The 13,893-nt window shown below is 42.4% G+C and overlaps 1 protein-coding gene across 1 annotated transcript in view; it reads right to left on the reverse strand.

The window, feature by feature from the left end:
• The window catches only part of SLC26A8 (solute carrier family 26 member 8), an 81,047-nt gene that overhangs the window by 14,662 nt on the left and 52,492 nt on the right, over positions 1 to 13,893 (reverse strand). The window contains exons 8-10 of the mRNA XM_045866152.1: positions 8,490 to 8,637; positions 7,538 to 7,651; positions 1,811 to 1,888 (exon numbers count right to left, since the gene is read on the reverse strand). Coding sequence (XP_045722108.1) covers positions 1,811 to 1,888; positions 7,538 to 7,651; positions 8,490 to 8,637 — 340 coding nt within the window. The remainder of the gene's footprint in view (positions 1 to 1,810; positions 1,889 to 7,537; positions 7,652 to 8,489; positions 8,638 to 13,893) is intronic.

The raw sequence follows: 13,893 nt of genomic DNA on the forward strand, positions 1-13,893 counted from the left end.
CAAAGACGAAGTCAGTAGAAATCACTTCTTTCCCATCTTCATCTTCTTTTCAGTCAAGAATCTCTAAATGTTCTGCAATTTGCAGGGACATGTGGTGGGAAGGAAAAGAAACTCCACCTCATAGAGTTTTTGCAAGATTTTTGGCAAATCTTTTCGTAAAACAATATATGATAAAAATGTAGCCTTTCTGGATATTAAGGTAAAACATGCTCATGTATAAAGAAAGAAGTAGACTTATATATAATTTCCATCACCCAATAGATAACCATTGGTAACATTTTGGTATGTGCTATATATTTTTTCACACAAAACTGGAACAATATTGAAGATACTATTGTGTATCATGTTTATAAAAAAATTGTGTTGGTCCCCTTGCTAACTGGTTGAGAACCTAGCCAGAATGCTCCACCAATTACTCCAATAAGAGTTTTATAACAAGCTATCCATAATCTCTCAAGGAAGGAAGGGATCATTCATAGTTTAGTACCCATAGAGCCCCATTATTATAGCAGTTCAGCTATTCCACTGATCAGATGGTGTTCACAACTTCTCATCCAGAAACATCCTAACTAGATGCTATAAAAATAATGTGACCTAACATGGTGAGCCAAAAGCAAGGGTTGTTCTGTCCCCAACGTATTTATAATAAAGGAGTGCCCTTAGTGAATTCTGACAGATTTTTATTTGTTTGCAATTTTAAAAAATTCTGATTCTTCTAGCTATAAAGAAAAAAAATCCATGTTCAAAGTGAATTAGTGAGCGGCTCTCCTAAAATAGACTCTAAGAGTTATAGCACCTTGCTATAGAAACTACATTCTGGAGATGACTTCTGCTGGGAATCGGAGGACAGCTTGTGTGATAAATACAAGCTTAATCCCACCTTCCATGCATATAGATTCTGGGGCTGAGTTCCAAGATCTCTGACTCACAAGAGCAGAAGGCAGCAGGAGCCTTGAGGTAGTCCTGCTCTTCTGAAACCTGGTATTTACCAGGTGGGATGGAGGTGTTCAAAAGGATGGGGATAACATTTACAACCACTCCAGCTTTAGGGACTGCCACCTCAGTGTGTAACCAAGCTGCTCCCCCAGTCATGAAACCTCTTCCCACCTCCCTTGGTACTATCTAAAAATGGCGAAAGGAACATTAAGGAAATTTACAAGGAAATTGTGGTCACTGAGCATTGATCTGTACTGTAACAGAGAACAAATTGATGACCGCCAATCATTGAATGCACCTGGCATCTAGATGCCAGGCGATCAGTCTCTCGCAAAGGGAAGAAACGGCAAGTATATAGAGGCAGCCCAGCTGAACAGGGTTAAAACCCAACTTTCAGACCCTGCTTTCTAGTGAGCGGCAGTAATAGGGGGATTGAGTTCATATGAATGCAGAACAAGGCCTTCTGGAAACGGCTTAGGAAAACAGATGGCATGAATACACAATGAGTTTCCAAGCCTGAGTCAGTGAGGGGCGTTCTGGCATCTGAAGTCTATTTTGGTCATCTTTAACTGAATCCTTACTTATAAAACTTACTTTATAGCTGAAGCAATAAAAAGAAGATTAATGAGAATGAGAATAGTAACAATAATACCTAATATTTCTTGAGCACTTACGATTAGCTCAACACTGTTCTCTCTATGTTATAAACATTACCTTATTGAACTCCCAGTCCTGTGAGGTGGATGCTATTATTTTAAAGGGAAGGGATGAGAGATAGGACAGGGTGACCACTGGAGACAAGGTGAATACCCCACCAAGATGCAATCTGGAGATCTGATCTTTCTCCACTCAATTATTTATCAGTTCTACTTACATTTGGCATTTCGTGGAAAAAGCGTCCCACCTTCACCATCAGAAGTAGCATCACACCTGCGCCTACCAGAGATGCAAACTGAGGAGACAGAGCCAGTAGGAGAGAGACCATCAGGAACGTATTTGTCCTTGTCTGCAACTGAGGCCTTCTGCTTGGTGAGAAGTGCGTCATTTTTTTCTTAAAAGGAGTTGAGTGTAACCATCCAGCATAAGTGCATTTTTGTTGAACTGACATTTTCAGGTCTTGTCAAAGTGCTGAGCATACACTAAGAAATACTTGTTGAATGAATGCATGAATGCTTTCTGAAAAGTGCTAAATTGTGTTGGCTATTTGAATCTTTATTGCCCTAGCTTTGCGCTGTGAAATCTGGGGTCTCCTAAGGTCGGGCTTGCATTCCCTCCCAACTTTAACTCCTCCTGGAACAGTCTAGAAAAGCCCTAGTAGACTCAGCACTGTCTGCCCTAAAATCCCAACCCTTCCACTTCCCATATCACTAAATACTTCCCCCCTCGCTCTCCAGTTTGGAGCTTGGATAGCTTCCCATCGAACAGTGTTAGAAGCGCCATCTTAAAAATGCAATGATAATCATTTCTGATGTTCCTCAGTTTTTCTCTGCTTCATTACCATAAAAAAAAGTTACAAATGTGAGTCAGGGCTGCAGATAGCAGCTCTGGGTCCTATCCTAGCTGGGTGGATGACTCTGGGCTCAGTGTTGCTTGGTATGCAGTGGTTCTGATTAGCAACTAGAGAGCAAACTGAGTGACACAGTTCCCTTTACAGTCTCAAGGCGCTCTGGACATAGTCTTGAACTCAGTATGTCCTCCATGGATAAATCTCCATCATTTAAGCCCCTAATAATAAAAACTGATACAAAGCAGTATAATCACCCACTATGTTGGGGGATGTGTGTGGGGGAAGATAAAACAAACCACAAATCAGAACAATGGCATAAACAAGCAAGAACTGAGGGAGTCCCTCAAAGTTAAACCATTAAGTGAACCGCTCAGCAATGATTCTCGACTTCTCTCTATTTCTTAGGAGTGGAAAAAAAGAAAGAAAAACCTTTCTACTGGATTCCCTCTCGCTGCTCACTGCTATTTGCGTATAAATGCATCACTGAAAGTAATAGCAAGGAATTCAGTTTCCTACTTCATTCTTTCCCTATCCCCGCTGCTTTGCAGCTGACACCACTTGATGTAGTGTTGAAAGGAGGATTCAGGAAAATGGACCACTACAAATGAAACTCAGGAAGTTCTACGGACAAACATTTTACACCCTTTAGAACTGAAACAGGTAACTGAGACCATAAGCTCCTCCAGCCAATGTATACATGCCTGTTGCTGGATCTAGTGTAAGGGTCTCGCTTCGGATGGTCTTTGTTGGCACTGTAGAAAAACTACTTTGGTCAGCACAGGAAAATTCATCAGGACGTTTCTTCCTACCACTTCTTCTTTGTTGTTGTTCGTTTTGTTTTGTTTTTGTCTGTTTGGCTTGGTGTTTTGGTTTTCTGGTGTCCCTGGGTAAGCTTGACCTACCTACCACTTCTTTTCTCCAAGTTCTTCAGATTGAAGGAAACAAAGATATGTAGATGCTAAAAAAAGCTACATAAAACCCAGATTTAAATGAGTACAAATGAGACACTGAATCCCATAAAATTTGCTGCTGAGAGAGGGTTGGGAGGCCTGCCAATAATTGTGTCTCCCTTGGCTGCACACACAAAGGAGTGGACTTTGGGATCAGAGGGCCATGCTTGGTGGCATCGTGCCTTAGGAGGATGCTTGATGGCTCTCAGAATCTCAGACTCCATGTCTGAACACAGCAAGCATGTAGAACTTTACATCTCGTGCATATTTTGCTATTCTGCTCTCATTTTCCATCACTTCCCGGGTTTTCTTGAACAAAAACTGACTCAGCCTTCTTGTTGGGAATTCAAGGCACTGTGAGTTCTCACAAGCCACAGCCACTATCAACATGTGGACCCTCAGACACCAATTACTCCATACACAGTGGGTTCCATGAAATTGAAGAGTAGATTGCCAAGTACTGGCCAGAGCCTTAGGGACCTGGGGTAGAAGCTATGATTTTTTTTTTTTTTTTAAGATTTTATTTGACAGAGACATAGCTAGAGAGGGAACACAAGCAAGGGGAGTGGGAGAGGGAGAAGCAGGCTTCCCACTGAGTGGGGAGCCCGATGTGGGGCTCGATCCCAGGACCCTGAGACCATGACCTGAGCCAAAGGCAGATGCTTAACGACTGAGCCACCCAGGCTCCCGAAGCTACAATTTTTGAAACTCTTAAGTGACAGGCCCTATGATAGGCACTATTATCATCTAATTTAATTCTTACAACTGAAAAGTTATCTTTATCCCCATCTTACAGATGAGGACTAGAGCCTCAAAAAGCAAAAGTAACTTGCCCAAGGTCACACATCTAGGAACCACTGAGTAAGGTTTCAATCTACCCGATCAGCTGACTCCAAGATCTAGGCTCTCTCCAACTGCCCCATTTGCTTCCTCTAAAAAGAATACAACACATTTCTTTCTTTTATTATCTCTTTCTTTTCTAATAATTTTTTTTTTAAGCAGTTCTCATAGCCTGGGGACATGGCTAAAAGGCCAGTCCTTGGAAATCAGGGAACAGGGAAAGGAGCCCAATCATGGAGAACAGGGAAACTCAGTGGTCAGAACGAGATGAACCTGGTGATGGAGTGGGGGACAGTCCAATTGGCCACAGGTCTGGGGCTCTTCATATCCCCTCTGCCCTGGCCTGCCAACACTGCAAAGCCAGGCCATGACTGGAAGAACCAATAGGTTTTGCTGCAACCAGTGAAGATAAGTGGGTTCTAGACAAGGAAAATTAAAGTGAAATCCAGAAATAAAGTGGTCTTTGGTGGCAGGTCAGGTCTGAGAGGTACAGAGCCAGCCCCTTAGCTTCTCTTTCCTATAGTCCTGAGGAACTCTGAGGAAATTAGGGTGTCCTCTGGCAAGGTGACTCAAAAATCCCCAGAGAGGAGGGATAGCGAGAATACCCCCACTGCTGTGGGATGAAGAAGGCTAAATGAATCTCAGAGGCCCTTGCTTGTCCAGAACAGAAACTCAGCGTGGAGGCTGGGGAGCCCCAGTGCCTCCAGGGCCAGGGACCAACTGGCATTCTCTGCCCAAACCAGCAATTTACTGGGCAAATTCAGGTCTCAGGGAAGGGCTGACCAACATCCTTAGGACAATGCCCCTCCTGAAGTGTCACTGCCCCACAGGGAGAGTCATTGGTAGGAAAATGTGCTGCATAGGAGAACAATGCTGCAGCAGCTGCAGAAAACAGAATGAGAGCCCCAGGCTACCTCTGAAGGGGGCACTTTGTCAGACAGGTTAAACTCAACTCAAGCTGAACTGAAGGCCTTCTTCCTTCCTGCTATCTACACATAGCCTAACCTTCTTTGTTTTTTTTTTTTTTTAATTTTTAAAAGATTTTATTTATTTATTTGACAGAGAGAGACAGAGAGAGCAGGAACACAAGCAGGGGGAGAGGGAGAAACAGGCTTCCCGCCGAGCAGGGAGCCCTATGCGGGGCTCGATCCCAGGACCCTGAGATAATGACCTGAGCTGAAGGCAGCCACTTAATGACTGAGCCACCCAGGAACCCCTCTTTTTTTTTTTTTTTAAGATTTTATTTATTTGAGCGAGAGAGAGAGAGAGAGAGAGAGAGAGACCGAGTGGGGGGAGGGGCAGAGGGAGAGAATCTCAAGCAGACTCCCCGCTGAGCGGGGAGTCTGACCTGGGGCTCAATCCCAGGACCCTGGATTCATAACCTGAGCCAAAGGCAGACGCTTAACTTACTGAGCCACCCAGGCGCCCCAACCCTAACCTTCTTTCAATAATAATCCACGAAAATCCACTTCCTCCATCCGTCTCCTTCTTAGTGTTATTATTAGGCCACTTTTTATTCATAAGACTTATTCTGCACTTAATGTTACTTGCCCTGTGATTCATTCCAGCCGTGTGCATCATTTCTCCCCACATGTATCTTACGCTTACCTACTGAATAAACAAGACATGTTGCTAAAAGTTAGTGGGGACTAACGTCTGGGATGACCATTTCCACTTCTTATCAGGAAATCCCCTCTTTTTGACCTGAATGATTGTACACATGTGCAGAGAACATCCTTCTTTTTCATAGAGTCCACCTTCCTTCTTTCTGTCCAACGGTGGTGGAAAAGAGCTACACCTTACGGGCCAGAGTGTCTGGCAAAAGCTCTGTGACAAAACCGAGTCCACGTAAAGTGACATGACATGGTCTTACTCTAGACCCAAGCTCTAGCCCCTGCTGACTTTTATTGGCTTTCACCTTACATTTCACCTCTATTTACCCATGGATGGGGACACTTTATCTTCTCCCATTAAAGTGTAGTGTCCATTCGTCTGACACTTTAGTTTCTACCTCGCGTCTGAGGCCTAAGCTTGTGGTTGACCTCTGTCACTGTTTCTCTGCCCTCTGAACCCTGACCCATTCTTTGGGCTTACTCCAGTTTCGATGCTGATAGTTCTCTGACATTTCATCATGCTGCAGAGCTGAGCGGGGGCACCTCCCATGTGGTAGAGCTGGAATTTCTATCTAGTCAGTTCAGAACCCGTGGACATTGGACTTACAGAATCTCATGCCTGCAATTAGACAAAGAGCTGGCCTTTAGAGTCCTCTCTACCATCATCCTCCCCATCCCTCTCCCCTCTGACCCACACATTTAGTTTACTAATTCAGCATACCTGAAGAGAATCTGACCTAGATGATTTGCTCATATTCCAAGGCAGACCGGTCATAAATTCTCTAGGCTCATTTAGACAAAGGCCTTACTCTCTATCATGAAAGCCTCTTGCCATGCCCCTTGAGGAAGCTAGGAAAGTTTCTAGTTCTGCAGCTAGGATGGTGAGAGTTGTATTACTTGCTTTCCCAGATGAGAACTGGGTATATATCCTTCCATAGAAAACAATGTTAAGAGGTGATGGTTAGTTTACCTGAAATATTTTTCTTGGGGGATGTTACATGGAAAATGGGTTTTTATGGGCTAATACATAGAAACCTCTCACATAGAATACTATTTCTACAGAAAATGACTTTCAAGTTCTACACTGACAAATAGCTTAAGACAAAAGTCTAAGCAAAAATTTAGGCAAGCATGAAATCCAAGTTCCTCCAAGAGATCTTTCCAACAAACATAACATTAAAGCAGTAACATGGGGCACCTGGGTGACTCAGTCAGTTAAGCGTCTATGATCTTGATCTCAGGGTCCTGGGATTGAGCTCCCCCTTGGGCTCTCTGCTTAGTGAGGAGTCTGCTTCTCCCCCTCTGTCTGCTCCTCCCCCGATCATGCTTTCTCTCATTCTCTTTCTTTCAAATAAATAAATGTAATCTTAAAAAAAATAAAGCATTGGGGCGCCTGGGTGGCTCAGTCGGTTAAGTGGCTGCCTTCGGCTCAGGTCATGATCCTGGGGTCCTGGGATCAAGCCCCACATCCGGCTTCCTGCTCAGTGGAGAGCCTGCTTCTCCCTCTCCCTCTGCCTGCCACTCTGCCTACTTGTGCTCTCTCAATCTGTCAAATAAATAAATAAAATCTTTTAAAAAAATAGAAAAAAATAAAGCAGCAACATGATTAAATAAAATATCCTTCTATGACTATACATATGAATAGATATAAATATGTTTTATGTTAGAGATAAAATTCTATTCCAACCTACCTGTTGTCTTCCTCCAGACTTATCTTGGATAATAGTCCTGATAATAGCACCAGTAAACACACAAGATCTGAAAAATGAGCTGATGACATTGCAAAGGCCGATGGCTATTAAATCCTGTAAAGAAATGGCAAACACATTTGGTCCACTGTTTGTTGAAGAATGCAGATTTGAGTTTGAACTCAAGGTATACTGTCTATTTCTTATGTATGATGATAAGATTGTTTCCATCACTTCAGACAACACTGAAATATTCTTAGAAAGAACAAAGGATGGCGAATCTGATTTCTGGATTAACTTCATTTTAGCAGCCATCATGAGAAAAGTACTTTTTTAAAGTGGGAAATGAACTTTTTGTCTTATTATTCCCTTTCACATGATTATGGGGACTTAGAATGGCAGAGGGAAACATAGTACTATTTTTCCCCCCTCCCTTATATACTGTCTCAAAATCAAAGTGGGACACCTCTTGCTTCCACATTTCTCTTTGGAGTTCTAGGAAAAGGGCCAAACTTAGAATAGTGGGGAGATTAAACAAACAAACAAAGAAGGACTGTTTCTGGGAGGGCAATGTAATTATGTTAGTAGCCTGGTTTTAATATTCCCTAGCATTCCTTAATGTGCCTCAGTATGTGGTTGACTCCTAAGGACTTGGAAAGAAAGATAAAATTAAGAAGAGAGGAATTCTGCTAGCTTAACAACGCGATCCCATATGTTAACTTCTTGCCTCCCTACACCATAGTTGTTCTGGGGGAATAACACTCACGTGAATTTAAGTGACTTCAAAGTTAAGTATGCCACACTCCTCAAAAATCCTTTGGTAATTATAATTCAAATTATGGTCCCACTGACTCTCTGGTTACAAAGAATGCAGTCTTCATGTTAGCAGGAGGCTCAGATCAGAGCACAAAGATGTAAGGGTCAGAGGAAATAAGAGAAAGGCTTATCATCTCACCTGGTTGGAATTCACATGGTAGTTATGGTAATTGGCAATCTTCTTGCCCAGAAATATGAGCAGAGAGGAGCTCACTAAAGCTAAGGAGAAGGCTTCTAAAATAAGTTCAGGAAGAATGTTCAAATCTGGCATCACAGGAAACAGGAAGCTGGAATAAAATGGAATCATTCCTGGATAGCAAGAACAACTTACTGGTCCCACCCCGACTCCAGCCTTATCATGTGGGCAACCGGCCTGACCCTTTTTAAAAAAAATAACAATAAGAGATAAGAGCAACTGAGGCAGCAGCCTGTCAAAACCGCAAGCAAACCCAGCCAGCTTACAAAAGCCATTGGGGGGCGGTGGCGGGGGGGCGGGGGCGGAGTAGGAGACCTAAATCTCCTCTGGTCCCAGGAATTCAGCTAGATAGTTATCAAACCATTTTGAGCACCTACAAACTCAACAGGAGATGGAAGAAAAAAATAGCAACAACTCTCTGAACAGAAAAGCGACCACTTTCTGGAAGGTAGGACGCGCGGAGAAGTGAATCCGAGGCGATATTTGGGAGGATAGACGGCGGGGGAGGGGCCTCCGTCGGCCGCTTCTGGCAAGTGATAGAGCCGCGGAGCACAAAATCGGAACTTTTAAAAGTCTGCTCCGCCGAGGGACGTCACTCTGGTGGCTAAGCGGGGGGTGGAACCCTCCGGGACAGTGTGGTCTCAGGATCCTCGGGGTCACAGAAAGACCGGGGGTGCCTGAGTGCGGCAGAGCTTCCAGGTAACGGAGCGGGGAAGCCGGCTGCAGAGGCGGAGCCCAGGCGCGGGCTCTCAGCTCGGGGTGGCCATAAACCGTGATCCGCGGCACAGTCGGGCCACTGCTCCTCCAGCAGGGACCCAACAAGCAGCAGATTGGGGAGACTCACCTTCCTCCCCTGGGAGGAGCCGCGCGGGAGCGCACCGCAGGGATCTGCTGGGTTTGGAGACTCCACCCGGGGTCGGGTGACAGAGAGAGAAACGCGCGGTCATGGGCCGGGTGAGCACGGAGTGCAGCCAGAGACCGGGGAGACGGGAGTGACTGACGGCTTTTCTCTGGGGGCTCACTGAGGAGCAAGGCCCCGAGTTCTCGGCTCCTCTGGGGCGGAGATTGGGAGGCCGCCATTTTCACTCTCCGCCTCCAAAGCTGTACGGAAAGCTCGCAGGGAACAAAAGCCCCGGAGAGCAAACCCGAGCAGATTCCTTAGCCGGGAGGGGGCAAGGGCGGGGCAATTCTGGCTCCGGCAGAGACATTTGGAAACCACGGCAACAGGCCCCTCCCCAGAAGATCAGCGAGAACAGCCAGCCAAGACCAAGTTTACCGATCAATGAGGACGGCACAACTCCAGCGCTAGGGGAACACTGCACATAGAATTCATGGCTTTTTTATCATGATTCTTTAGTCTTTCAAAGTTAATTTTTTAATTTTAATTTTTTTTCTTTTTCTATTTTTTAGTTGAATTTTTCTTCTTTCCTTTTTCAACCAACATCTTATCAATTCCTTTTTTAAATCTTTTTTAATTTTCATTTTTACAGTCATATTCTATCTCTTCATTTTATTTAACTTTCTTTTTTGTATATATATATATAGGTTTTTCTTTCTTTAAAATTTTGGGATACAGTTTCTTCTAACAGACCAAAATATACCCTAAATCTAGTGTATGATGTTGTCCTAGTATCCCGCCTGATCACATTCTCTGAGTTTTTTTTTTAAACTTTTTTCATTCTTTTTTCAACCAACTTCTTATCTTATCAATTCCTTTTATAAAATCTTTTTAAATTTTCATCTTTACAGTCATATTCCATCCTTTCATTGTATTTACCCTTATTTTTGTATATATATGTTTTTCTTTCTTTTTTTTTTAAGATTTTATTTATTTATTTGACACAGAGAGGGAGAGAGAGAGGGAGAGAAACACAAGTAGGGGGAGTGTGAGAGGGAGAAGCAGGCTTCCCGTGCCGGATGTGGGGCTTGATCCCTGGACCCTGGGATCATGACCCGAGCTGAAGGCAGGCACTTAACAACTGAACCACCCAGGCGCCCCAAGTTTTTCTTTCTTTAAGATTTGGGTGGCAATTTCTTCTAACAGACCAAAATACACCCAAAATCTAGTGTGTGGCTCTGTTCTATTCACCAGCCTGATCATATTCTTTTCATTTACCCTTTCTTTCCCCCCCAGTTTTGGGTCTCTTCTGATTTGTTTAGTGTATTTTTTCTGGGGTCATTGTTACCCTTTCAGCATTTTGTTCTCTCATTCATCTATTCTCCTATGGACAAAATGATGATGGAAAAACTCACCTCAAAAAAAAGAACAAGAGGCAGTACTGACTGCCAGGGACCTAATCAATACAGACATTAGTAAGATGTCAGAACTAGAGTTAAGAATGACAATTATAAAGATAGTAGCTGGGCTTGAAAAAACCATAGAAGATACTAGAGAATCCCTTTCTGGAGAAATAAAAGAACTAAAATCTAACCAAGTTGAAATAAAAAAGGCTATGAATGAGGTGCAATAAAAAATGGAGGCTGTAACTGCTCGGATAAATGAGGCAAAAGAGAGAATTACTGATAGAGAAGACGAAATGATGGAGAATAAAGAAGATGAGAAAAAGAGAGATAAACAACTACTGGATCACAAGGGGAGAATTCGAGAGATAAGTGATACCATAAGACGAAACAATATTAGAATAATTGGGATCCCAGAAGAAGAAGAGAGAGAGGGGCAGAGGTATATTGGAGCAAATTATAGTGGAGAACTTCCCTAATTTGGGGAAGGAAACAGGCATCAAAATCCAGGAGGCACAGAGAACCCCTCTCAAAATCAATAAAAATAGAGTCAACACCTCGACATCTAATAGTAAAACTTAGGAGTCTCAGAGACAAAGAGAAAAACCTGAAAGCAGCTCGGGAGAAGAGATATGTAAGCTACAATGGTAGAAACATTAGATTGGCAACAGACCTATCCACAGAGACCTGGCAGGCCAGAAAGGACTGGCAGGATATATTCAGAGCACTAAACAAGAAAAATATGCAGCCAAGAATACTATATCCAGCTAGGCTGTCATTGAAAATAGAAGGAGAGATTAAAAGCTTCCAGGACAAACAAAAACTAAAAGAATTTGTGAACACTAAACCAGCCCTACAAGAAATATTGAAAGGGGTCCTCTAAGCAAAGAAAGAGCCTAAAAGTAACATAGACCAGAAAGGAACACAGACAATATACAGTAACAGTCACCTTACAGGCAATACAATGGCACTAAATTCCTATCTTTCAATAGTTACCCTGAATGTAAATGGGCTAAATTCCCCAATCAAAAGACACAGGCTATCGAATTGGATAAAAAAGCAAGACCCATTTATACGCTGTCTGCAAGAGACTCATTTTAGACCCAAAGACACCTCCAGATTGAACGTGAGGGGGTGGAAAACCATTTACCATGCTAATGGACATCAAAAGAAAGCTGGGGTGGCAATCCTTATATCAGACAAATTAGATTTTAAACCAAAGACTGTAATAAGAGATGAGGAAGGACACTACATCATAGTTAAAGGGTCTATCCAACAAGAAGATCTAACAATTTTAAATATCTATGCTCCTAACATGGGAGCAGCCAATTATATAAGCCAATTAATAACAAAATCAAAGAAACACATTGACATTCATACAATAATAGTAGGGGACTTTAACACCCCCCTCACTGAAATGGACAGATCATCTAAGCAAAAGTCAACAAGGAAATAAAGGCTTTAAATGACACAGTGGACCAGATGGGCTTCACAGATATATTCGGAACATTCCATCCCAAAGCAACGGAATACACATTCTTCTCTAGTGCACATGGAACATTCTCCAGAATAGATCACATCCTGGGTCACAAATCAGGTCTCAACTGGTACCAAAAGATTGGGATCAGTCCCTACATATTTTCGGACCACAATGCTTTGAAACTAGAACTCAACCACAAGCGGAAAGTTGGAAAGAACTCAAATACATGGAGGCTAAAGAGCATCCTACTAAAGAATGAATGGGCCAACCAAGAAATTAAAGAAGAATTAAAAAAATTCATGGAAACAAATGAAAATGAAAACACAACTGTTCAAAATTTTGGGATGCAACAAAGGTGGTCCTAAGAGGAAAGTATATAGCAATAGAAGCCTTTCTCAAGAAACAAGAAAGGTCTCAAATACACAACCTAACCCTACACCTAAAGGAGCTGGAGAACAGCAAATAAAGCCTAAACCCAGCAGGAGAAGAGAAATAATAAAGATCAGAGCAGAAATCAATGAAATAGAAACCAAAAGAACAGTAGAACAGACCAACGAAACTAGGAGCTGGTTCTTTGAAAGAATTAATATGATTGATAAACCCCTGGCCAGACTTATCAAAAAGAAAAAAGAACCCAAATAAATAAAATCATGAATGAAAGAGGAGAGATCACAACCAACACCAAAGAAATACAAACAATTATAAGAATATATTATGAGCAACTCTATGCCAGCAAATCAGATAATCTGGAAGAAATGGATGCATTCCTAGAGATGTATCAACTACCAAAACTGAACCAGGAAGAAATAGAAAACCTGAACAGACCCATAACCACTAAGGAAATTGAGGCAGTAATCAAAAATCTCCCAACAAACAAGAGCCCAGGGCCAGATGGCTTCCCAGGGAATTCTACCAAACATTTAAAGAAAAATTAATACCTATTCTTCTGAAACTGTTCCAAAAAATAGAAATGGAAGGAAAATTTCCAAACTCATTTTAAGAGGCCAGCATTACCTTGATACCAAAACCAGACAAAGACCCCATCAAAAAGGAGAACTACAGGCCAATATCCCTGATGAACATGGATGCAAAAATTCTCACAAAATACTAGCCAATAGGATCCAACAGTACATTAAAAGGATTATTCACCATGACCAAGTGGGATTTATTCCTGGGCTGCAAGTTTGGTTCAACATCTGCAAATCAATCAATGTGATACAATACATTAATAAAAGAAAGAACAAGAACCATATGAGCCTCTCAATAGATGCAGAAAAAGCATTTGACAAAGTACAGCATCCTTTCTTGATTAAAACTCTTCACAGTGTAGGGCTAGAGGGTACATACCTCAATATAATAAAAGCCATCTATGAAAAACCCACAGCGAATATCATACTCAATGGGGAAAAACTAAGAGCTTTCCCCCTAAGGTCAGGAACATGGCAGGGTTGTCCACTATCATCACTGCTATTCAACATAGTACTAGAAGTCCTAGCCTCAGCAATCAGACAATGAAAAGAAATAAAAGTCATCCGAATTGGCAAAGAAGAAATGAAACTCTCACTCTTTGCAGATGATATGATACGTTATGTGGAAAACCCAAAAGACTCCACCCCAAAACTGCTA

Source organism: Mirounga angustirostris, unplaced genomic scaffold, assembly GCF_029215605.1.
Source record: "Mirounga angustirostris isolate CCGP_5_RB_7025 unplaced genomic scaffold, mMirAng1.0.hap1 SCAF_8, whole genome shotgun sequence".
Lineage (NCBI taxonomy): Eukaryota > Metazoa > Chordata > Mammalia > Carnivora > Phocidae > Mirounga > Mirounga angustirostris.